Here is a 24,520-nt window from a genome sequence, read left to right as displayed (position 1 = left end):
TAGCATAATATGTCATAAAAAGCTCTACTCTTCCATTTCCGATCCACTCTCGCTGTCTCCATCTTCGCTTCCAGAACCGTCTTCGTCTTCGTCTTCGTCATCCTCGTCCTCGTCCTCATCACCCTCCAGACCATACGCATCTTGGAAGTCGGTAAGCTGCTTGAGCTGAATCTTGAATCCCGCATCTTCGAAATCCTTCTTCAGACCCTGATGTAGAAAGCAAAAAAGTTAGACACATGTTCTTTGTGGAATGAAACGAAGGGGAAAAAAAAAGAGAGTTTTACTCACATCGGTCATGATGCCACCACACGTCACCACCAAATCCGTCTTCTGAGGCTCAAACACCTTGGCCACGACTTCTTGCAGAATCTTCTGCACATCACCCTCTGTCACCTTGCGCACCTCGCGCAGTGCCCACTCCTGCCAGTCCTTGCCCACGCCTCTCGTCACGAGATCAATAAACGAGCTACGCGCCGCATCCACAATTGTCGCCCGTTCATCGACAAAGTCGCGAACGATGCTCGAAATGGCACCTTCAAGCTCGAGCTGATTCAGTTTCTGCGTGCCATCACCGTACTCTTTGACTACCGTCTTTGCCTTGTTGTACGCGGCGAACACGTTTGGCGACTTGGAGATGCGGAACTTGAGTAGGCCTGTCTCTGGGTCGCGGAAGAAGTTGCTGCCGTAGGCGAGACCCGTGCCGCGGATGGATTGCCACATGGGGCCTTCGACTGCGTCGAGGTATGCAAGGGCGACCATCAAGGGAGGAAGTTGGGGGTTCGTGTAGCCCTGGGGACCCTTGGATGTCAAAACGGCAAAGGACGAGTCAATGGGCATGGGGATGATGTAGTGGGTGCCGCCTGGGTTGCGTCCGACATCTGAGAGGAGGGCGTTCCTATCGTCGATTGGGTTGATGGTGGGTTCTGGTCCTGGCTGGAATGCGTCGGTGAGGTGCTTGAATGTTGAGACTGGGTTTGGTAGCGTCTCGACGTTTGCGGTTACCAGAATGCGCATGTTGGAGAAAGTCAGTAGGTGCTTGCGCAGAGCTTCGAGTTTATCGAGAACCTGTTGTGGTTCCGTTTTTAGGAGCTTCAGAATACGCTTGAGATATAGTCCCTTGACGAGTGTACCAGTTGCGCGGACAGCTGATGCTGCATCGTAGTGAATCATGCGGTCGACTGCAAAGCTCATGGCATTGCCGTCACGCTTCTCTTCAGGCACGTCAGCCAGCATCTTCTTCACGGCAGAGATGACACGCTCAGTGTCGAAGATGGAGTCCACCAACATGGACCTCAGCCATAGTACGACTGTCTCGAATTTATCGGCTTCCGCGACGAAAGGAATGTAGATCATCTCGGAGCTTCCAATGTCTGTACCACGATCCATCGAGTACTCAATGGTATCCTGCTCCAGCTTGGTGATGACTTCTTCGAATTCTATGCGCTTCCCGTCCTTCATGATGGGAGTGGCGAAGAAGTTGGTAAGGTAGACTCCAAGAAGAGGCTTCAGTTCAGTCGGTAGGCTGGCAGTACCCAGTGCCAAACCAAAGTGTACAAAAGATGTCGGTATGTGCTCAAAGTGGATGAACAGAGGAATACCGTTCTCATCCTTGTCCACAATCTTCTGGATTGGATTGTCTGAGACACCGAGCTTCTTTGCCAATCCAGACCGTGCTGTGGTGGTTTGGAAGAAGTGAATGGACTCGGTGCTTGGAACCTTTACGCCTGCAATTATCTCTTCTGGAATAGGCCTGTCGTTTTCTTCCTGTGCCTCCTTGAGCTTTTGTGTCAATTTCTTCAGACCCTCTTCGCCTAGCTTTTCCTGCTGTGCTTTAACACGAGCAACCTCGTCGGCCTTGATCTTGTCGGACAGAGCTTTTGAGGGCTTGCCAAGGATGGAGACATGGTGAGCATTCACCATCCACTTGTTCAGATAGGCTCGCCACTCCTCTTCTGTCCACATGTCTAGTATATCAAAAACATCGAGAGTAGCCATTGCATCTTCAAGATGAGTGCCTTCTCGATCGCCGAAGACGTGGTCCTTGATAATCGGGTCTTTGTATTCATCCAGGCCAATCTCCGACATGTACCGTGTTTGCCTTTTGAAGCGGTGAAGGCAGTCTTTCAGATAGTTCATATCAAGTGGTTTGGAAGCATGTTCCTTGAGAACTTCAAAGAAGCGCTTCTCGACGTCGGCGAGCTTACCGGTCTCCACCGATGAGATCGTCCACCAGATGATCATATCATAGTGGCCTTTGCACCAGAAGTAAACCATGCTAGCTAGATGCTCCTTCTCGACAAGCGTGTTGACAAGGACAGACACAGATGAGCCAGCAAGGTAGTTCAGAAGGGTGTTGATAGCTGTTTCTCCCAGATCGTCAGTAGTCTCTGGGCCCAGGAACGCGATCTGAATCTCTCCTGTGGACTCATCCTCTTCCGGGAATTCTACCGTGTCAACAATGGTTTTGCTGAGTGGAGGAGTACGCGGCGATTCCACCCATGGGCGCTTGAATGGGGCATCGTAAGCCGGCACGTGGTCGATGATATCATCTTCGAAAGTATCAAGAACTTGCAAAAGGTTTGGGTGGTCAACCTCTCCTATGATGATGACACGCAAGTTCTTGGGTTGGTACATGTCTCGATGGAATTGGCGTATCCGTTCTGCGGTTGAGACCCTAAGATTCTCCATCAAGCCACCAGTCTCCATTCGGAAACCGTCCCCTTCAGGGTACAGGAGGCGACGCATTTGAAGGTCCATGAGGTCACCCTGCAAGTTCTGTCGCCCTTGCATCTCAGAGTAGACAACACTTACGATGTTTTAGTAATTTTGTGCTTGATTTGTCAAGGAAACTTACCCCGCATCTTCTCCCTTTCCATCAATGTGGTGAACCTCAGTGTAACAGCCAGCGTCAGTCAGTGTAGGAACAATGAGATGGTCAAGGTAAATTGGCAGCAGTTGCGCAAAACCTTCCCAGCCCGCAGTGGAGAGAGTGTAAACTGTCTCTGAGACATCCGTCCACGCATTGGTATCCGAGTATGAACGAGTAGCAATCTTGTCCAGCACGCCCTTGAAGGGATACTTTCGTGAGCCCATAAAGCAAAGATGTTCCAGGGTATGTGCTGTATCGAATCAGGATATGTGTGGAGAAGTTGATTTAATATACTCACGTGCGCCGGAATCATCATGGATCTCTGTGGCTACCGCGAAGTTTCCGTAAACCTTTGGACCTTTTCGATCGACCACGACTACGCGCAGCCCCGTGCGTTGCGATTCATACTGAGTGAATGTTGCATCAGCATAGTTTGCCTTGAATTGCTGTATCTTCTTGAAATGCGTCTCCTGTGCTACAGACCCCATGGTGGCGAAGTTGAAAGACTGGAGGGTCAATTCAGTAAAGTGGTCGGAGTAGGATTGCTTGGTGGATAGATCACTAGCACAAACCGCCTTGCCCAAATTGGCACTACTATTGTTGTGTTAGTCGACCGTGTGAACAGCTAATGCAATGCCCTAATCAATATAGGCTACTGGCACTCATATATGGTTGTGTAGGATAATCATAAATAGAGTGTTTAGTGTGCACAGAGAGTGTGTTCAAGATGCAGTAGAGCCCCGGGTTCGTGTCCATAGACTACTTTGTTGCCGATCTGCGCACGACACTGTGAAGGGAACTTACGGGTAGGTGAGATGGAATAAAGGCAAAAGGATGCCACACCAGCAGAGCCAGTGTGAAATAGTGCAGAAAAAGCGTGACAGCGAGGCTCTAATGTACCAGGATTGTTGTCAGCGGTCAAAGAGGCAGCCTGTCAGAAAAAGACCAAGAAGGCAGGGTATGGAGTCAGTTGCCTGCTGCGACAATGTTTAGGTGCACGTGTTGGCGGCTTATACGTACGAAGAATAGGCCACACAGTCTTAGTAGCGGTGGCGGGGTACGTGTGGCGGGGCAGCGACACCAGGGTTGACGTCGGCCGCATGTCCGTGCAGCTGCAAGTGTTCCATAGCATGACACGCCTCACGTCTCTTTCAATACCGAGCATGACAATCGCCTGCTAGCCGCAAATGCCTCCGCAAGTGTCAGACGAGCAGCTAGGCGATGCGCTCCTTCAATCGGCACAGTATGGAGCGTTCTCCCAGGACGAACATGTGGCATCTGCTACAGTGCCATCCACTGCGCTCCCAAAACTGCTAGAAGTAGTTACCAAGGCCCGCGAAGACACCAAAGTATGCTACAGCATGTTACTTCTTCTTTGATTCCGACATTGACTCTTTGCCCCAGAACCAAGTCCGTCAACTCTCACGAGAGGCTGCGCCTGACGTCGACGGTTGGATTACCCAGGCACGCAAGCTCCAGCACGATATCAAACGCTCCCAGGATACGGCCAAGGAAATTGTACAGCTAGCAGAAGCAGGCAAAGAGAACACAGCACGTGTGCAGGATGCCGCAAGCAAGGTCAGCCTGTTGCACACCGAGATTGAATACAACGAGAGCCTGGTACAGACGGTGGAGCAACTGCGAGACATATCTTCTTTGCTAGACTCGGCTCAGAATGCGGCGGTAAATGGTCACGTTCTACACGCCATCAGCACCCTGGAAGATGCAGACGGCGCCTTCAAGAGACTCGGTCCCTTCACGACGACAAGAGTAGTGGGCGTGCTCAGAAACAAGCAGGAGCAACTGAAGAAGGCCCTAGTAGAGACTGTTATAGACTCTTGGAACGGACTGATATCAGTTGACAGCACCAGCCATAAGATTTCACTGCACCAATCGATCGAACAAGAAGCCAAAGTTGACATCAATACAACCGTCGAAGCCCTCGTAAAACTTGGCCTCCTTGACAACCTAATCGTCCGCTTGAGTCGCGACCTCGATAAAACCATAATTTCTCCCCGTCTTGCCATGGGCGCCGACCGCGTCGTATCCGCATTCGAGGTTCACGGGGACGATATAAAACGCGCAGGTTCAGTTAATGATGGAAGCATCAAGGCCACAATAGGAGACATTCAGACCATTGCAGAGTATCTAAACACACGGCTACCACCTTCTATCGTTATCCCACTGTCACACAAGATCGTTCCAGTCATCGCGTCCCGGCTGATATCAAATCATCTTTTGCCTGCCATACCGCTTTCAACAGAGGGCATACCTCAATTTCAAGAGTCGCTCTCTTATGTCTTGGGACTTGTGGAATTTCTGGATGAGCTGGGATGGTCTGGTCAGAGCCGTCTGACAGAATGGGTCGACAAGTCCCCCGAACTCTGGCTGTCCAGGCAAAAAGAAGCCGCCATCGCCCAAGTCCAAGCCATGATTCCAAAGAAGGTACTAGAGAAAAAGACCGTGGAGAGGGTTGAGACACAGATCGTATCCAAGGGAGATGCCTTACACGCTGGCGATGACCAAGAAGACGATTGGGCAGCAGATTGGGATGGTGAGGGTGAGGATGAGGCGACTAAGGAGCAAACAGTGTCGGTAGAAGAAGAGGACATGAGTGCATGGGGTGAGGAAGTTGACATACCAGATGAGGTGCCCAAGGAAGAAGTGCCCAAGGAGAAACCCTCCGATGTTGAAGATGCCGAGGATTGGGGTGCGGATTGGGACGACGAAACCGACACTAAACCAACTGCCACGCCGAACCCCACAGTCAAAGCACCAGAATCACCGAATTCGAAAAAGAAACCAGCCCAGCAAAAGGCACCTGCGGACCAAAAGGTCACACTGCGAGAGACATACACCGTGACAGCAATTCCTGACGCAATCATGGATATCATTTTGCAGGTTCTCAGAGACGTAGACGCTCTCAATTCGGCCGATCTTGTCAAATCAGCCATTTCACCTGCAAGTGGAGGCCTATACGCAATACCAAGTCTACTACTTGCAATGTACCGAGCCACTGCTGCCATGCATTACTCGAAGGACATTGCGAGTAACATGCTCATCTACAACGATTGTCAGCGGCTATCAGATCGCCTGCGGCTCTTCTTACAAGAACAAGCCGAGAAGGACGCATCATCTACGTTACCGCAACATCTACAGCCCTTGAAACGCTTAAAACCATTGCTGGAGGCTGACATCAAGACCATTGATGGATTCGGCAAACGAGCTTATGGACGTGAGATGGAATCGCAACGACAAATCATAAGGGATCACTTGGAGGATGCCCAAGGCTTTCAGGATTGCACCAACGTTCCTTTCGCCACAGTATGTGACGATGCTATTGCCACAACCATCGACAGGATAGGAGACGTGAAGCGCCAATGGCAAAACGTCCTTTCCAAGAGCGCTTTGCTTCAGTCCCTTGGCTCATTAGTATCGGCGGCCCTTACAAAGTTTATTAATGATGTAGAGGACAAAGCAGATATTGCCGAAGACGAGTCTCGAAAACTACATGGGTACTGTGTTTCGCTTTCTACACTCGCACAGCACTTCCAGACAGAGGACGACAATGGAGAAGTCAGAGACATGGCTGGCGTCTATACACCTAATTGGTTCAAGTTCCAATATCTCAGCGAGATTCTGGACAGTAGCCTCGCAGACATCAAGTACTTTTGGACAGACGGAGAACTGAAGCTAGAAATGGAAGCTGAGGAGGTAATAGGCTTGATTGAGGCGTTGTTCGCACCAAGTGATCATCGGAGGCGAGCAATTGCTGAGATCAGGAGGACCAACGTGCAATGAAGAGAAGCCAGTAGCACCAAAACATCAAGTATTTACACACCGTCATATTAATATTGAAACCAATCTCTATGGAATGATATCATTACTCGGTACTCTGACCATTCATCCACAATCCACAAATTATTAATGAACAAGTCCAGTGAGCAACATCTCAGATTGCCGGAGGTTCGCGAACGCCGACTGGCTGATGTTTTTGCGCTAGCCTTCTTGGGAAAAAGTTCGAGATCCCAAAATTTCCAAAGCTCACAGAATCCGTCGTCACTTGCACACCACTTTTCGACAAGCAAACGACCACATAACGACGCCATGGATACCGAAGCCGCAGAGACCAAGGTGCAGATTCGCCTCACTACGCGCGATTCTAGCCTGCAAATTTCAGAGGAGCCTAGTACTTTGCTTGTACAAACATGTAAGTACCATCGCGGGACATGATGATAAACTGCGCACTCTTGTGCCGTAGCATGTCGCAATTTCTTACCATTAGAGTATGGTCGCAACACACTGCGCAAGCCTCAATTGCCCAATTTCATACACTGTACTAACAGCATGCGCCTGTAGCCTTAACGCGCCACAAGCTTTCGACTCTTGTAAACGAGCTCCTACATCGCGGGGATGACAACCGCATTCCGTTCGACATACTTATAAATGGCGAATTCCTCCGCACAACCATCGACCAGTTTCTCACCAAGAACGGTATCAATGCCGAAGTGACACTCGATGTAGAATACACTAGGGCACTGGTGCCACCACTAAACGTGACGAGTTTCGAACATGACGATTGGGTTTCTGCAGTGGATGTCCTATCTGGAGTACATAGTGGACAAGAGAGGATATTGAGCGCAAGTTACGACGGGCTTCTGAGAGTATGGAACACATCAGGTGACGTTTTGGCGACGTCCGAGGCGCCCAACAACGGAGGTCGGATTACCAGCTTGAAGACGGCAAAGTGGTTGTCTGAAAAGAAGATGGTGGCCGCTGGCTTGGACAACACTGTTCGTGTGTACAAATACGACGATGATGCGCGAACCATCACGACCGCATTGGAACTCTTCAACCACCGCTGGGGCGTAGAAGACGTTGCAGTCCACGCACCTTCAAACCGGATCCTGTCCGCATCTTCAGACACGACAGTTTCGCTTTTCTCGAGCAACGCAAAGGAAAACCCAGTCGCACCATCGAATCTGCTTCCGAACTCAACAGTCGCTTCCAACAAGCGACAAAAACTCTCGAAGCCAGATCGTACGGTTCCTGCCCGCGGCGCATTGGCAACATTCACCGGCCACAGTTCGCCTGTCTCGAGCGTAATCTTCAAGCCAGACGACGCCACAGTCGCATACTCTGCTTCACACGACCACACGCTCAAGACATGGGATTTGCCTACCACTACATGTGTTGACACTCGAACAACGGGCCATTCGCTCCTCTCCTTGTGCGCCATTCCTTCCCGAAACCTCCTGGCAACCGGTACCTCGGCACGCCACATCACTCTCGTCGACCCCCGCGCATCGGCTACCCAGATCAGCGTCATGACGCTACGAGGTCACAAGAACGCCGTTGTATCCCTCGACACGGATCCGTCGTCCGAACACAACCTTGTGTCTGCGTCTCACGATGGTACGGTCCAGATATGGGATCTTAGGAACGTTAGTGCGGGTGGCCAGATCGGAGAGGGTTTGACGGGCGAAAGCGTATATACCATTTACAGGCAATCGCGGGATGGTGAGAATATCAAGAGCCATGGCGAGGGCGCAAAGGTCTTCGGCGTGTGCTGGGACCGCCACGTGGGTATTGTATCCGGTGGTGAGGACAAGCGGGTACAGATTAACCGTGCAATTGGATCTTGAAGGAGGGAGAGACTGGGTGTGACTCTCCCTCTGCAATTGCAATTGCAAAAGAAAAAGAAAAGAAATGGTGACAGCAACCGGTGTTTTGGGCGCATGTTTTAGATACCAATTTTTTGGCTAAAGGAGAGAAAAAGTTATAGCTTTAAAGCTGGGCCCGAATGGTCGCGAGTCTCTTCAGCTCTCTCTCTCTCTCTCTTTTGTAATGCGACGCCTTCGTCTACTACGTGTTTGTGCTTTAAATGAAAGGGGTATCAAAGTCGCAATTGTTCCCGTTCCCCTCGAACCACTTCTTCCCTCTCCCCCTTCCACATTTGCTATGGAAAGTCGCAAAACTCTACATCTTTTTCCTTTACTGTGGGCGCATGGAAAAAGTACTTGGTAGCCCCCATGTTTTCCAAAGTTCCTTCCCCTCCCACCCTTCTCGTAGCACCGTATAATTGCCTCTGCCCTATACATTTTTTTTCGCTCGTCTCCCTAGAATCTGTCTTTTTTTTTCCTTCCCTTTCTTTCATGTTTCTTCTTCTTTTATTTATCTCTTTTTCATACCAAATGCCCTGGCAACAAGAAATTCGCAACACCTTCTTTCACCGCGTACTCGTGTTGGCACGCTCCACAGACCAGCTTCCCTTCTTTTATACATGTCTCGAGCAGTATTCTGTGTAGATCCTTTGCTGTCTGGCTCGGTTCTTCTTCCTGCTCCTCTTGTGCATCGGCGGCTGGTGTCGCATCGGTGGTGTCTAGTGCGGATGCGGAAGACGACGAAGGTTCGACGAGGTCGGCGGGTGTGGGTGCTGTAGGTGGGAGTTCAGGGAGACCAAGCTATAAATATTGGAAGACAAGTATTAGCATGTTATTCAAACTACAAGTTTTGTTTTTCTCTCTCTCTTTTTTTTGGGGGGGTGGGGGATCCTTCGATGTATGTTATGTTGGGAAAGATTGCCGTCTTACTTACCTCACTGCATATAACCCTCAATTCATTCCATAGAATGCGGGGGAGAATGTTTTTCAGAAACGCTAGGTTTACGTCTGCTTCGACGATTTCGAGCTCGGCGTCGCGTGGGTGCAGGGGGAAAGATGCGGGGTTCGTTTTGCAGGCTTTGATGGCGCAGGTGAGGAAGTTGAGGGTTAGGAGCTTCATGTTTTGCGTTGTGCGTATACGTTCGCTTGTTGGAGTGAGGAGAGCCGGAGTTTGCGATAAGTTTTTCTTGGGAGAGTGTATACCGGTAGAGCGTGTAGTATAGTATAGGTGGTAGTTATGGGTTGAGAGGAGTCCTTGTTGAATGCGCGCAGTTTGCGGGCGAGGATTGCGACAGAATAATTTTTGGCGCGTCGGGGAACGGGCGGGCGGTCGTTGGTGGGGTAAGGGACGCTAGTACGAGGCCTAGGTTTATGCATATTGTTCTCAATCTCAACCTTACTTGCATTCTTTCTCTTGCTCATTTTTTTTGCTAAGCATCACAGCCTTTTTAGTACTATTCTCCGAGGATACAGTTGGCAGTGGTACGGCATTCTCTCAGAAAAAAACGATTTCCAACTTGTGCACGATGCTGGCAATATCAATTTGGATAAACTTCACTTTGAATTGACTGGGACAGGGGAATTATAGAGCATATCGTTAATTTCTACCATGAGAGTATGCAAATACAATATGGCATGGATCATTTCTATCGTATATCAACCACTCAAGACCTAGCGCTTGGCAGCGTCCTCCAAGACCAGATCCGTTGCCCTCGAACTCAGCAGGAACGTAGAGACTGCTGGGAATGCGCCGGGACATCTTGGGAAAGCACTTGCATCGACAACACGCAGGCCTTCTACGCCCTTGACTCTCAAGCGGGAGTCTAGCACAGCCAATGGGTCAGAGTCTGGGCCCACCTTGTTGGTGCTCGTTGGGTGGTGGCCGAATACTTGGTCCTCTATCCACTGCTTGTCAATCTCCTGATCCTTACAGTACCCAGTCTCAAGTATATCAGATGGAGGGCAAGGGGGGGACACGGGAGTGACAGGACCAACTGGTCCCTCAGTTGTCATGTAAGCCTTGCGTACGAATGCCAGTGTATCCAGAATGGCGCCCATGTCTGTCTCTGCGCCGGTAGCGAAGTAGTTCAGGTTGACCTCTGGGGGCTCTGTGGGATCAGCAGACTGGATCTGAATGTATCCTGCGGTGTTTTGTGGGTGTATCTTAACCGTAGACCAAGAAAAGGTTGTCGGAGGCACACCCGTCTGATTCTGGTTTGTATCAGGTGCGAAACCACCGAAGACGCTGCCAGGGAAGCCAAACATGAACATGTCGCGCTCACCCTCGACGGCGTGCGGCGTCTTGAGCAGGAAGGCGTTGGAGTTGACGCCACCGCGCGCATATGGTCCCTCGCCCTTGTACCAAAGGTCAACACATGGATCTCCAGGTGCGCCAAATGTGCAGCTTGGTGCATTAGGGTCAGGAGGGGCCGTGAGGGTAATTGGCGACTCGCCATACATTGGTATCTCGTAATTATCCTGGAGGTTGCGGCCTACGCCGGGCAGATCAGAGACCACTGGGATACCGTACTTCTCGAGAAGGGCTTTAGGACCGATACCAGAGAGTTGAAGGATTTGGGGCGAGTTGAATGCACCACCTGAGACAATGACTTCTTTGCGAGCAAAAGCTTTCTTGAGGACACCTTCTGTAGTGTTGGCAGTTCGTCGTGGATCCGCTTTGTATACGGATTTGCCTTGGAGGTACTCGACACCCACCGCCTGTGGCTTTGTGCCATTGCCACCGCAGGTATCGAACAACACCTTGGTGACCAAGGATTCGAGCTGCAGATTAAGCGGATACTTTTGCGTGCCGTTCGCAGTTGTCTCATTTCGCATCTGGAGAATGATATCACGCGGGCTGAAGCGCCTCCATGTCGGTCCGACATGGAAAGGCAAAGCCCACAATCCCTCAGTTTGATCGCGGGCTGGGTCAAGATAATTGCCATCGCTGGTGATGTAGTCCAGTACCTTTTCTGGTTCTCTGCCAATGAGCTTTAAAGCTGCTTCGTAAATTTTGAGACGAAGCGGAGCCATTTGCTGAGCTGCACGGTCGGCAATGTTTGTCTGAAGCCAGCCCGTGAATCCGTGGCCTGGGGTGCCAGGTTCAAGGTAGTTGTTATGCTCGATCTTCTCAAAGTACTTGCGCATCAGGCCACCACTAACACAGTTAGTACACATACACAATGCTTGCAATTGGAAGGAAACTGACCTCCAGAGGTCTTCTTCGGTTCCTTGGTCAAAGATATCCCAGTCACTCTCACTTGGCAAGAAGGTTGCTGCCGCGTTTACAATAGCACTTCCACCAAGCGTCGCACCGCGAGGATAGAAGATACCAAGTCTCTCAGCACCGACATGGCCCTCAACGGTTGGGTCTCGTCCAACCCAGTCTTTTTTGATATCAGCACATTTTCACCCAAAGCATCTCTCAAAGGCAAAAACCACTCACATTCTCCATTTGCCAGTCTCCAAACCAGCAGATTGTACCGCTTCAGCCTCTCCTCGTCATCACCATGTTTGACAAAGAAATGCCACGTGACATCTGTGTTGCCAAAGCTGTTCAGCGCAAGAATCTGAGTCCGAATATCAAGCGAAGCATCCGAACCCGCTTCGATCAAGAGCACAGAGTGTCCCGCGCGCGCAAGGTTCGTAGCAATCGTTCCGCCTCCTGGCCCAGAACCCGTGACAATGTAATCATACGTATTCGACGAGTCTGCTGCTTCCGTCTGCGGAGACGCACAAGCCGGACCCGAAGAAGGATACGCGAGCACGAGCGGAGGCAAGAGCAAGTAAGGGGCCGCACGAAACCTCATGATTGGAGCAAAAGATTGAGTAACAAAAGAAAGCTCCAAGCAAAATAAAGACGACAGGAAAGGGCTTTCAAGAAGGGCCTGCTCTGGGGCTTCGACTTAGCCACCTTTGTAGTGTAGGCCCGACTTCATATACGGATACAATCAACCACACCGTCCCTCTTGCCACCTCCCTGCTTTACCCCAATTGAATACGAGAAGAGAACAGTGCCCTGCGTCCATACAAAGGTAACAACAGCCGACTTAACGGCCTTGCATATATGTACGTTTTTACCCGGGGGGTTAAGGCGAACCTCTCCACATCCTTTTCTTGCACAACCCGTACCTAGTTTCTTGGCGCCATTACACAACACCTGTCTCACCTGAGCATGCTATTGGCTGGGTTAACCGTAGAGGAGGGGGGAGGGAGCGGTAAAGAAACCAAGATCCGCAGGTACTACGTACGTGCATTCGCAATTTTATTATCGATTACTCGGCGCATACAAGCATCCCAGCAAGGCGGGCACCTTTTTTTGCCCAACATTGCGGAGGATCTGACTAGTAAATAGAGGACATGGGGGGAGTTGAACATGTTGGGGATTGGGCGGGCCAATGGGCAGGGGTGGTGGGTGGTAGAAATAGGCAGGTATCTTGTTTCGGGTTGATTGAGAACGTGGGGACCGAGAGGGTACGTGTGTAGGTTGATGGGGTCGGTTCGTGAACCTGGGGTTTATCGGGTAAGTGGTATGGCTGCAAAAGGAACAAGAACCAGGTGCTTAGTGTTGCTTTGTAAGTAGGTGGAGTTTGTAAAGTCATTAGTAGGTGCATACATGCAGCGCCTTGTTCAGCTCTTGGTATTGACGGGGGAGGATTTGTTAGTCAACCGAGCCGAGTACGATAATTACGCATCTTGGAAATGAGTCTTCATGCAGACAAGAGGTCGTGAAGAGCTCCTCAAGAGCATGATTCAGAGCGATCCTGGTTGATATAGCGAGTTATTAATCAGATGTTTTCGGGTCATGTCTTTTTCTTAACTTGTCACATCGTCTGTGCTTCCTCGGATATGTGATGCAAGCAAACATACTCGTCGACCACAGTACGGTCGGATAAATCATCATTTCTCATAAGCAACTACGCCTACTGGAAGCTTTTCAGCAGCTCCTGTAGCTGTGCGTAGGTATCGTCTGGGTTCTTGACCTTGTGTCCGATGGTCCGCTTATCGCTGTAGATCTCCCAGTCGTTTCCACCCTCGTATGCCTTGTCACCGAAGAAGTGAATCTTGTCGTAGACAATTCCCGAGATGTCCTTCTCCGCCTCAATGTGTCGCAGGCAGTATGTCTTGTCCCAGCCAGTAGGGAAAACGTCAAACGAGATTTGGCCGCCGATAGAGTAGGTAAGGCCGTAGTCAGGGAAAGCTTCCTTGAGCTTTGCAACCATGGTCTCCCTGATCTTGTGCTCGAGGTCGTACTTTTGGTACTCGTTTCGCTCTTCAGTCGAGGCGTTACGGCCGATGGGGGAAACGTTAATCATGCCGTTGCGGAATTCGATAAAGGTACCACGCTTGATGGGGATATCGAGATCGGCGATGTAGTGAAGAATCCTGTGGGTTGGGGTCAGCGATGCTTTGCAAAATCACGGGCTTCGACATACCACTTGGTCAGCGCCTTATACTTGTCCTCACCAATCCAGGCAATGAAGCTCTGGCTGGCCAGAGTCTCACCCATTCGGATGGCGGTCAGTCCGTTCTCAGCAAAGCAAAAGTCGAACAGCGATGTGACATCGACTGCTCCTCCAAGTTGCTCCTGCTGCTTGGCCAGGTTGGAGCCACCAACGAAGCCAATGGCAACTTTGTGTCGGAGTTCCGAGAGCAATTCAAGCATCTCAGGGCTCACCAGCTGCAACCATGTTAGCTATTTGTAGAGGAGATGTCATTCGAGGGTGAGCGCACTTGACGGGGCTTTGTGAGCGTGTCGTCAACATCGAAGAGTAGGACTGTGTTCTTGACCGGGCGCTGGTCAAGCGGGGGGTATACAGCGGCTGCAGTTGCCATGATTGCTATGTAGAGGCAGTATTCTGTGCAGTGAGATGGGTCAAGACCAGGTCTTTTGATCAAAGTGACCAACAAGAGGCGAAAAAAAGTCGGTATTATGCTGAGGAGTGCAGCGAGGATTGCGATACAATTTGGAGGGGTTTCTTGCAGGGATGGGCGATCCTCACCGCAGTTTCGCGGCCAGCATGCGGGGGTGTGGGACTGGTACTCGACTGACATTGGCCAGGCGCCTGGACCCTGAGCTTACGGCTGCGGTACCTGAATCGAGGCCAAAGTTACGATGCCTCGAAACGTGTCAATTATGCCTTTGCGCTTACTGTACAGCATGTCACTTGGGCGTACAGCTGGCAAGCCGCCAACACACAATACCGAAAGAGGAGTGCATGGTCAACAGTTATTTTGGCAATCGTCGCAACATCTAGACGGACTATGTGTATGTAGATGCACAGTACAATAGAAACCAGGCCCACCTAACCCAATGCCCCGACCTTCTTCGCCAACTCCTTCCACCGCCCCTTCCTCATACCTGAAGGCATCTCCAGTATCAACTTCTTAAGCAGGTCCTGTTTGTAATCAAGTTTCTCCAGCGTTACTGCCTGCAGGATGTAGTTGCTGACGGTGCCGTGCGAGAGTGGCGGATTCCGCAACAATGGCGCAATCTCATCCACTGACATTTTCTGGTGATGCCATAGATGATAGGCACGGAGGTGGGAAACTGTCGCATGGATGCGAGGGGGCGCTGGCGATTCGGGCAGCGGAATAGTTGACTGGGCAAAATTCTGCGCCCACACAGTCGCTAAGCCATATGATGAACCAGCCTGCTCAGGAGTGACAACCTCCACGTCCTCTCTCAAGTTGCCGGCATCGTCGAGCGTCATGTGTCCAAGCGCTTCTTCGAGTTCTGCATCCGCATATTCATCATCGGCGTCAGCTGAAACTTCGCTAGACTGAGATGCTTCAGTGTCCTCCTGCGATAGTTGTGGTAATACCGGGTAGCCCACATCAGCCGTATTCAACGACGAGATATTGACCCGTCCTACACGCCTGAACGAAGAAGAAGTCTCATTCTCAGACTCCAGATTACTATCTTCATCTAGTTTTGTGTTCTCTGCCTGGCTGGTTGCAAGTTTTTTGTCTTTTTTGAGTGGACGAACAGCTGAAGTTGTTGTAGGTGTAGGATCTTCGAGTTCATGACTATCCATAAGTTCTTCTGGCGCCGTTTCATAGCCTTGGGTGTTTTCATCGCTATCTTGTTCCTCTTCCGCAAGATCGATTGATAGGTTCGAGTCGCTGTCACTAGCTTCCTTGACCTTGGCAGTTGATCCAGCTTTCTTACGTGGCTTTTTAGCACGGGGGGCAGGCTTATTGTCGTAGTCGCAAAGCATTACCGGCGGAGGTGTTGGTGTCAACCGAGTCCGTTTCCGCTCCAATATGTGGTAAAGCCGGAATCCAGCGTACGCGTCAGCAGCTGCGTAGTGTATTTGTTGCAGATTCAGTGGGAGGCTCCAGTCGCTTTCCCGGACACTGGACGTCGTGTCTTCATCGTCTTCTAGTTGCTCGCCTTTGTACAATGGCAACTGCAGGTGTTGAAGCACCTGGGTAGCAAGACTGACTAGTCTATTTGAGACTTTGCTAGGATCAACCTTATACCATTCAACGAGGTTGTGTAAGCGACTCAGCTCAAAGACGCCCTGAGGCTGAACTCCAAGGTACTTTTCCACACGTTTGAAATCGCCCTTGATAGCCACTCCTACTTTAATGACATCTGGTGACTCCAAGACGGCTTTCAGACTAGGCGGCATGAGCTGTTCGACCTTGTACCCAGAAAACAGCGAAATATGAAACAACGCGATCCTATTCTCGCATGCAAGTTGGATTAATGAGGCGTTTTGTTTGATCGCATGCGGATTTCCATAAGGTTTCCACTCGATGTCGAAGCCTACAACCTTCTCTTTCAAAAAGTACTGAGCAACTCTCTCAGCAACATCAAAAGATTTACAATAATGAATTGAAAGCGACTCGCCGTCGGGGCTTTGGTACAGCTTTGCACTCCAGTAACTTGCACGTGTTTTGGGCGAAGCGAGCATTGCGGCACGTAACGTGTCTTCTGGGATCTGGTAGGCAAGGTCCTCATCGGCATCGAACTCCTCTTCTTCGCTGACATCGGGCTCGGACTCGGCTTGCGAAGAAACTTCGTATGTGTCTGTGGAATCTAGTTCTTCTGTGGACTCAACGCGATATGACGAATCGCTTCCCGCTGGACTGGCACCATCTTCTGTACTGGAATGTGTATCTTGCTCCAAGCCACTACCACTATGTGTTGAATCATCTTGAGTACGGGGCGACTCTGGTGACCTGGCTTCGGGTTGGGGTAAAGGTTCCGTGCTTGGAGGAACGGGAGCGGACTGCCGTGTCTCTGCTTGTGATGTGGTCGCAAAGCGTAACCCGTATGAAGGGTCCCATAACCCTACTCGCTAGAAAGAGGTCAATGGTTTGTATGAGTCTGCTGCGGGGGAAGGTCTCACAGATGGCGTAGAGAATGCTTGTAGCGGAGAGGGCTTGTTTTCAGTTGTGGTCGCTGCATTGCTCGTAGTAGGTTGTTTGAGAGGAGGAGAAGGATGCGTGGTTGGGCCAGAGTTGTGGTGCATATCTCGAATGCGCGTGCTGCTTGCGGTGAATGGTCGTCCCCGCTTCCATTGGCAAGTGGTGGGAGAAGAAGGCGCGGGCGCTGGGCGTGGTGGGGTGGCGTGCATGGCTCCTGCCATGTGCAATAGTCTTGGGAGTCGCGAACCGCTGTCTCTTTTCTCTTTTAGTACTGTGCTACATGGCAAATAAAGTCTTGTCCGCACCTCTGTATGTGATGACGGTCTACTGCTCGTGGAATGTTCGGTGTGACTTCATCGCAAACAGACCGAGAGATGTGTGACGCGCTCAGCAGAGAGGCGCGTCGTCTGAAGAGCATGGCACTCCATGGTAGTGCTCTAGCTAGGCACCAATGTTGTGTGTATGTGTTCGATAGGCTGATTCGGCAGCAGTGGCTGAGAAAACATGTCTGTTGCCTTGCTAGAGCGACAGGACCCTGTTCGCGAATGTTGGTTGGCTAGCGCGCCGCCTGTCTTGAAGATGGCCCTCTCTGCCAAGATATCCCACCCAGTCACCACCACAACACACAACCAACCTACACCGGACTACGCCATCATGTCGCTCGAGAATCTATTGCCGCTGGGTGAGGATATTTCACAAGAACTACATGTCGGGCGCTGACTGCTGCAGAACTCATCGACAAGTGCGTTGGTTCGCAGATCTGGGTCATTATGAATGGCGGAAAAGGTGTGCTTGGATGCCAGAGATGAGAGTGAAGAGACTGACAAGAAGCAGAATTCACGGGCAAACTGGTTGGATTCGACGACTACGTCAGTGAGTAGGCGGCCGATGACTTGTTTGCGCATTTCTAACATGGCATAGACATGGTGCTGGAGAACGTGACAGAGATGTGCGTGGCTTGGTCGAGGTGTCTAGACATGATGGTCGTGTGCTAATTTGGACTGCCAGTGACCCGGCTGAGGGAAATGTGCAGCTACCCAAGATCCTGCTCAACGGCAACAACATCTGCATGGTACGAAACAAGCGTGACCAGGATGTCCCATGCTAACTGTGATAGATGGTTCCCGGAGGAGATGGCCAAACGGTGCTAGAGGAGGAGTAGGGCCACAGGCAATAGCAGCATGGACAAGCGCCGCAAAATGCGATGATGGCCGGGTTTGGGGCTCACATGATGGTAAACGGCTTCATCGCGGTGTCTTCGATCAGTGTGTTGTACTCGCCATGGCGCCTGCCGTTGACGGCTAACCAGGCCGGTTGGTGCGACTGGTCCGGAGCCATGTGCCGCCAGCATCTCAGGTAACCCATGGGAGGCTGCGCAGAGAGTAGTGCATTTTGGCCGTTTCGGTTCACGTGGCTCTTGGGTTTGGTAGCGTGCATAGATGTATGTATGGATGTATGGGATACATGTGTATGCGTGTATGGTTCATGAATCAGCAATTATCTTTGTGTGGGACACGTGACTGTTGAAAAAGGTGAGACGAGTGAAACAGCAACGCGTCGTCGTCGTTGTTGAGTCTGCAAGGCACCGGCAGCGGCGGCGACAAGTACCGCACCGCTCAACGGCGGGCGGAGGCAAGGGCGAGTGGCTGCGATTGTGATTGCGATGTCGAGGGTGGAGTAGATCCAAGGCGAGGCCGATGACATCGGTCAGGGTCCAACATGACACCACACGCTCACTCTGGCCCGGTTTCTGCTCCGTGATGCACAACTCAAGGGCACATGCACCCTGTCCACCCACTCGATACAAGCATTGTGCAAGGACTGCAGCTTGTCAAGGCCTCCCACTTGGGCGCATGTACTAGGCGACGTTTGAGCGCCAGCTTAGGACGGATCCAGCCAAGTGAGAGAAGCGTTCCGCTCCGCCTTGGGCGTGAGGGTGGCATTGCCGGCGAGCAGTGTCCAATGGTACGGCTGGCCGGCGACGGTGGATAGTCGCTGGGCGGAGCAGGATGCCGAGAGCTCCTCTCCGCCCCTGGCCTGGCGCGTTGATCGTCACGACAACTAGCTGCAACGGTCCAGGCAGCGCCATCGCCTACATATCGAGTCGCATCATGGCCAGAAAGACAGTGGCCTGAGGAAAGTCGAGATAGATATGTCTACCGTCTGCCATCGCCGATGCAGCCCGGCCTAGGCTCGCTGCATCTGCTCGTGTCTGCCCACCCACCCCTTCCCCCCGCGACCAGCGTCCCCATCCAGCGCCCAGGGCTGCGTCGCATCGCAGATCTACTTAATCCTGTGGTGCCTGTGGTGGCTTAGCTGGGGGGGAACGGGCAGGCAGGCCATGTTGTCGCAAGATGAGCTCGCCAGAGCCATGCCATCGCCAGTGCTGCTTGCCGACGGCTGGCAAATCAGCGGCGACGGCGGCGGCGGCCGGGGGTGCAGGCGACTGCGGCTGGTGGGTGGTGCCGATGCATAAGTAAGTACACAGTCTACTAGGTCCAAAGATGAGAGGCGCCCCAGGCTGGCCATACACAGACATGTACCAGCCCGACGTCACTCGCACCCCCCAGGCAGTGCAGCGTGGATAGAGTTATTAGTTGAAGCAGCGACTGCATGCTTCCTGGGTGCAGTCAGCAGCCTCGTGGGCGGCCAGGGAGGGCGTGCAGAGTGGATGACGGGGTCGCCTAGGGAGGGGGGCCAGCGTTGATGGATGCGATGATGCCGGGCTCCCGCAAACCGGGCCTATTCCAATGTATCGGCGCTTCGTTGATGGACAATGGTTCTGGCCTGCCATGTTTTGTACCCTTTGCACCGTCAGCTATACGCGCTGCAGCCTCCCATCCCACGTCATAGGCGCTCCAGATATCCCGCAACCAGCGAGCTTTCCGACTGCCAGCCTGGCGCGTGCGCCGCCCTTGCCCACGGCTGCCCTCGCTGCCCTGGCGTGCCCTCGCTGCCCTGGCGTGCCCTCGCTGCTCGCAGAAACGGACAGAGGGCGACAGAACGCGCTCGCTGCCTCTTGCACTGCATCCCCTGTCCGGGCCTGTTGTCGAGCCCGCCGATCGCTTGCTCTGATCTCGACCGTCTGACGACCCTATCGCTGCCCGGGCTGCACACTTCTTCCCGCTCCATTTTCCTGCCCTCCTACCTCTCCCATGTCGTCTGCTGCTGCTGCTGCTGCTGCTAATATTGCTGCCGCTGCCACTACTACACTACTACTACTACCACCACCAACAACCCCATCATCGTCATCACTAATACCTCCTCCTCCATCTCGCCCACACCATCGTCTCCCGTCTCCACTCTCGCTCTCTTCATCATCATCACCATCCTTCTCCTACACTACCACCACCACTACCACCACCAACCACGCCAGCACCCAGCCACAGTCACCCGCCGCACCTGTAACCCTCTTGACTTCACCCCCCGTCCCATCACAATTGCCCTCCATGATTGCGCCCGGCCTGGTCTGCTAGCCTTGTCCCACTCAATTGGGCCTTGGACCGCTCTCACCCGGAGCTGCCCACGCTCACCGCAACCCGGGTCCTCTGCGTCTCTGATTCGCGTCGCATCCAAGCAAGGCTCTGGACACGCCAAATGAGCCCCGGCCGTTTACTGACTCTCGTCGGCCGCTGTTCTGGCCGTGCCTATACTAGGCTGCGTCCGCTCCCCTCCTTGACGGTAGCCGAGACTCGACCTGCCGCCATCACAACATAATTACAGAATTCGACTGCATCGGTCCGGGACCCACCTACCCCAAACTAACGTCGCGCTCCACCGCTCAGGCATGCGCCATAGTCGTTGACTGCTGCTTCCTTCACTACTTGCTCTTCTCTGCGCCTCTGCGCCCTGCAACACTTTGACCCTAACCTCGATTTTCCTTGCCAGTCGATCCGCCGCATTCGCCTTGCCGCCGCACCAATCACGCTGGCTCAAGCAACACTCGGGCATTTCCTTTTTCATCCTTGTACACTAGTCTCGCCATACTCGACCTCTATCGATCACGCTCGATCCTCAATACCATTGCCACTAGTCGCCTAATCCTGCAGGCCTATCCAACCTTTTTGACCACCACGTCTCTCCACTGTCGGTCGCTACACTACATTTACTTACGCGTTCGCACCCACGCCTTCCTACATGAGCGACTTGAAAGACCGTCTGGCGCGATTGGGTCTGTCCCAGTACCACCAAGTGTTCGTGGCCGAAGGCTTTGACTCCTGGGAGACAGTGCTCGACATTACCGAATCCGACCTGTGCGTTTACCCTTTTGCCTGCTTACTCCCTCGACGGACCCTTGCTTACAACGGCGCAGGAGCTCCCTCAACGTAAAACTTGGTCATCGACGGGTAAGTACATACATCATGCGCATTGCTCTCTCATGTGTAGTATCATTGATTTTTGTTTACAGAAACTACAACGGGCCATTGCCGAATCGCGCGGACAGTCATCTGAGAAGCCACTTCCTATTAATCTTCCCCGAGCGGGAAGCACCGCAGGCTCGTATCGAAGTGACGATTCAGGGCCTGAAAGCAAAAGCAAGCAACCGGAGTCAAGCAACCCTTCATCTGGTGTAACAGGTGCCAAGCGGAAATACCGACGACATCCAAAGGTTTGTTTGAAACTTTTCCAATGCAAACCAGCTATACACTTTTCTAACTTGATACAGCCCGATGAGCATGCTCCGGAACGCCCACCGTCTGCCTATGTCATTTTCTCGAATCGTGAGTATCACCCTAACACACTGCGACTATGGCTAACCCAATTACAGAGGTGAGGGAGTCCCTAAGGGGACAAGATCTATCCTTCACCGAGATTGCCAAGGTGGTTGGCGAGAAATGGCAAGTCTTACCCGCAGAAGAGCGCGAAGGCTGTGAACGACAAGCCAATGGCGCCAAGGAAAAGTACTACGCGGAATTGGCCGAATACAAGAAAACACCGCAATATGAAGCCTACCAGAAGTATCTGGAAGATTTCAAAGCAAAGCACTCAGTTCCCACAAAAGGTATAGCACTCGCGCTACATTCAAGACTATGGAGTATTAACATATGCAGAAGGCAAGCGTTCAAAACTGGATACAGAGACAAGCACTTCAACCCGGGCGGGTAGCAATGAACAAAATGAACAAGCAGTAAACAGAAGATCAAGTTTCACACAGCCAGATAGCAATACGCTCGCGCAACAAAAGTCGGATTCCAGCCAACCACCTGGCCCTTCACGTCTTCCTGCAGGTCCTCCATATACCTCCAAACCCACATCGCCGACCAATCGCTCACTCTCTGGTTTTAATTCTCCCCGGTCAGGAGAACAGTTCTCGCCAATTTCCGCCTCTCCACGTTCCGCAGTCATAGCAAGAGACGGCATCTTTGAGCCAGCTGCAACCAGTTCCGTACGGGATACTAGGGTTCCGTTCGACTCAAATTCATATCAACAGTCTGCATTCAATCAGGACAATAACCACCAATCTTCATCAACGCCACCACCACCCTCGTATACATATCCATCTCATTATCAAGCGCCAGCCGATTTTCCCTCTCGCCGGGCACCGCGGGACACCACTCGTCTTCCACGCCTCAGTCACGAGGACACGACTTTGTCCTCGGAAAGTAGCCACAGTGGCCAAGGAGTGCTCACACCAAGCTATCCTGAACAGGCCCTACCTGCCGATCCTAGCAAGACAATGCGTATGCTTCCCCAGCCAATCCCAAGCATAGGACCTTCACCTTCGCCACTAGACCGACCCATGGCACATATGGCGGCGCCACATTACCCTCACCACTCGCATGACTACCGCACACAGGGTCCACTAGCGGTCCTAGTAAGAGCAGGAGAGTTGGCGGCAAGGGTAGCGGATGAGGATGCGGCGGTCAACGCGGCATCGCCTTGATTGTTAGTTTGACGACCACGCCACGGTACACACGACACACATTATGGGCTATTTAGTGCCTCAACCAGTAGGCACTGCATGGCCTGCTAGACTAAGATTTGCAACGGCTCGCGTAGTCGGTCAAGTTGGGAATTATTAGGCTCGTGGCACACGGACCAAGCAACCATTAGCGGAGACGCTTTACGTTTTCATACTTATGTTATTTGATATTACAAGAAGATACCCCTGACGCAATAAGCTGGCTTTCTGGACACTCAGTAAGCATACGGGGAAAAGGAAGATTTATCTCGCGTGTAAAGGGTAAGATTTTGGACCGATGGGCCGGTTTAGAAGAGGAGAGGATGGGCACATGTGGAGGGATGTTGGCTCAAGGTAGTCATTTTGGACATGCTAGCGCCCCCAGGAGTTTTGAATGTGACGAAATATACCACGACGGAAAAGGGACCCGCGGCGCGGCTAGCTCTGTGTGTAGTTGGCGGATCGCGCGGAGGTTGTACATATGTACACAGATATCAAACGTACATGTACATACATCGACAGTTTTACCCGAGTGATTGGCACAAGGCGACAGATTGGCTGAGAGAGCCATGTAAGTAGGTGTAATAAGCCGTGCTTGGAAGACAAGGTCTTTGGTAAGCGTGCCACATGGCGTGACAAATGAAGGCTGGCAATAGATTGGCTTATGCACTCGACTAGCTTGCCACTGGGAACCCAGCCCAGACGGAGGAGCGGATCTTGATGGATAGTTTAGCCTATGGTGGGAGCATGGAGACTGCATTTGCGCATGTTTCGGTCATGAGAATCGCATGGCAAACTGGGTGGATTTCACATGTTTGCTAGGTCAGCCTGCATGGGAGATTTGACATGCCGATCGTGGATCGATTACCAGGATTCTGTCTGTGCGTCACGTGAAGTCCCGGGTCCAGAGGTAGTCGGGAACCAGTATCATTAGTCGGTACCCTTTTTCATGTCGAGCACATGTGGTCGCAACGATCGACAAGGCGCCATCGACTCGGTCGCTAGATGATGTTCCCCTCCCACCCCCCCTTCCCTTCCCACCCTCCCCACTCACACCAGAAGCTTCGGCACAGCAAAAGACCCTCATTGGCCCCTCTTTTCAACCTCAGGCATCAAATGATATCTATCCTGGATCGCGTCGCGTGTGGGTGCATCTGATGCTGGCACTGGCTCCCGCCCAAGGCGCGGCGCCATGCATACGGAAGAACCATGGCCAAATTCCTTTGCCCATTGACCTACCACGACCGATGGGGGGAATTCCTCAGCTGATTGCAGCATTAGCATGAGGCCTAGGATGCTGAAGATGGACATTTCCCATGTTGATTGGGATCTGGCCGCGCTCAAGCCCTGTGCATGGATGCTTCTGGACCAGGATACATGCAGGCTTGTGGAGCATTGTCATGTCGTTGTGTCAATCAATACCGATGAACAATCCCAGCGAATAGACGGCCTTTGAGCACACCCATTGCTGGCTAATCGTATGGCGCGAAAATCCTTCCGAACCAGGGTTTCAACCAGCAGCAGCTAAGGAGATACATAATGTCCACGCGTTGGTAGCCGTGCAACGTTCATGCGGCTTCACTGAGGGTCTACTGTATAGGCTCCGTGTCCCTGGCTTCCGCGGAGTGTCAGCCTCCTGCTCGGCACCCGGCATTCGAGGTTAGTCTACTTTACACAGCGGCGACGGGCTTATGCACCCCAATGTTG

General features: G+C 52.1%; 7 protein-coding genes across 7 annotated transcripts; 3 read left to right on the top strand and 4 right to left on the bottom strand.

Annotated features, from left to right (window-relative positions):
* Positions 1-24: 24 nt before the first annotated feature.
* On the bottom strand, positions 25-3,357 carry COCCADRAFT_3338 (uncharacterized protein; the record flags this gene model as incomplete). Its single annotated transcript, XM_007712045.1, has 4 exons — positions 25-207; positions 289-2,806; positions 2,855-3,119; positions 3,168-3,357. The coding sequence occupies 4 exons, from the start codon at positions 3,355-3,357 to the stop codon at positions 25-27; spliced, it is 3,156 nt and encodes a 1,051-aa protein (XP_007710235.1).
* Positions 3,358-4,056: 699 nt separating this feature from the next.
* Positions 4,057-8,514, top strand: COCCADRAFT_90767 (uncharacterized protein; the record flags this gene model as incomplete). The annotated part of the gene is made up of 3 exons (XM_007712073.1): positions 4,057-4,218; positions 4,274-6,661; positions 7,216-8,514. 3 exons carry the CDS (start codon positions 4,057-4,059, stop codon positions 8,512-8,514), a joined length of 3,849 nt encoding a protein of 1,282 aa, XP_007710263.1.
* Positions 8,515-9,054: 540 nt separating this feature from the next.
* COCCADRAFT_90792 (uncharacterized protein) lies at positions 9,055-9,652 on the bottom strand (the record flags this gene model as incomplete). The annotated part of the gene is made up of 2 exons (XM_007712072.1): positions 9,055-9,333; positions 9,467-9,652. The coding sequence occupies 2 exons, from the start codon at positions 9,650-9,652 to the stop codon at positions 9,055-9,057; spliced, it is 465 nt and encodes a 154-aa protein (XP_007710262.1).
* Positions 9,653-10,203: 551 nt separating this feature from the next.
* On the bottom strand, positions 10,204-12,341 carry COCCADRAFT_3334 (uncharacterized protein; the record flags this gene model as incomplete). The annotated part of the gene is made up of 3 exons (XM_007712044.1): positions 10,204-11,689; positions 11,741-11,918; positions 11,978-12,341. The coding sequence occupies 3 exons, from the start codon at positions 12,339-12,341 to the stop codon at positions 10,204-10,206; spliced, it is 2,028 nt and encodes a 675-aa protein (XP_007710234.1).
* A 1,113-nt stretch (positions 12,342-13,454) lies between these two features.
* COCCADRAFT_3333 (uncharacterized protein) lies at positions 13,455-14,367 on the bottom strand (the record flags this gene model as incomplete). The annotated part of the gene is made up of 3 exons (XM_007712043.1): positions 13,455-13,917; positions 13,968-14,212; positions 14,266-14,367. 3 exons carry the CDS (start codon positions 14,365-14,367, stop codon positions 13,455-13,457), a joined length of 810 nt encoding a protein of 269 aa, XP_007710233.1.
* A 3,198-nt stretch (positions 14,368-17,565) lies between these two features.
* COCCADRAFT_35034 (uncharacterized protein) lies at positions 17,566-18,073 on the top strand (the record flags this gene model as incomplete). The annotated part of the gene is made up of 6 exons (XM_007712061.1): positions 17,566-17,593; positions 17,641-17,697; positions 17,746-17,784; positions 17,833-17,860; positions 17,920-17,983; positions 18,029-18,073. 6 exons carry the CDS (start codon positions 17,566-17,568, stop codon positions 18,071-18,073), a joined length of 261 nt encoding a protein of 86 aa, XP_007710251.1.
* Positions 18,074-21,048: 2,975 nt separating this feature from the next.
* Positions 21,049-22,795, top strand: COCCADRAFT_24603 (uncharacterized protein; the record flags this gene model as incomplete). The annotated part of the gene is made up of 6 exons (XM_007712056.1): positions 21,049-21,164; positions 21,224-21,257; positions 21,320-21,520; positions 21,578-21,632; positions 21,680-21,913; positions 21,966-22,795. 6 exons carry the CDS (start codon positions 21,049-21,051, stop codon positions 22,793-22,795), a joined length of 1,470 nt encoding a protein of 489 aa, XP_007710246.1.
* Positions 22,796-24,520: the final 1,725 nt, after the last annotated feature.

The sequence above is a fragment of the Bipolaris zeicola genome, assembly GCF_000523435.1.
Source record: "Bipolaris zeicola 26-R-13 unplaced genomic scaffold scaffold_38, whole genome shotgun sequence".
Taxonomy (NCBI): domain Eukaryota; kingdom Fungi; phylum Ascomycota; class Dothideomycetes; order Pleosporales; family Pleosporaceae; genus Bipolaris; species Bipolaris zeicola.
This window is presented reverse-complemented; position numbering and strand designations above follow the sequence as displayed.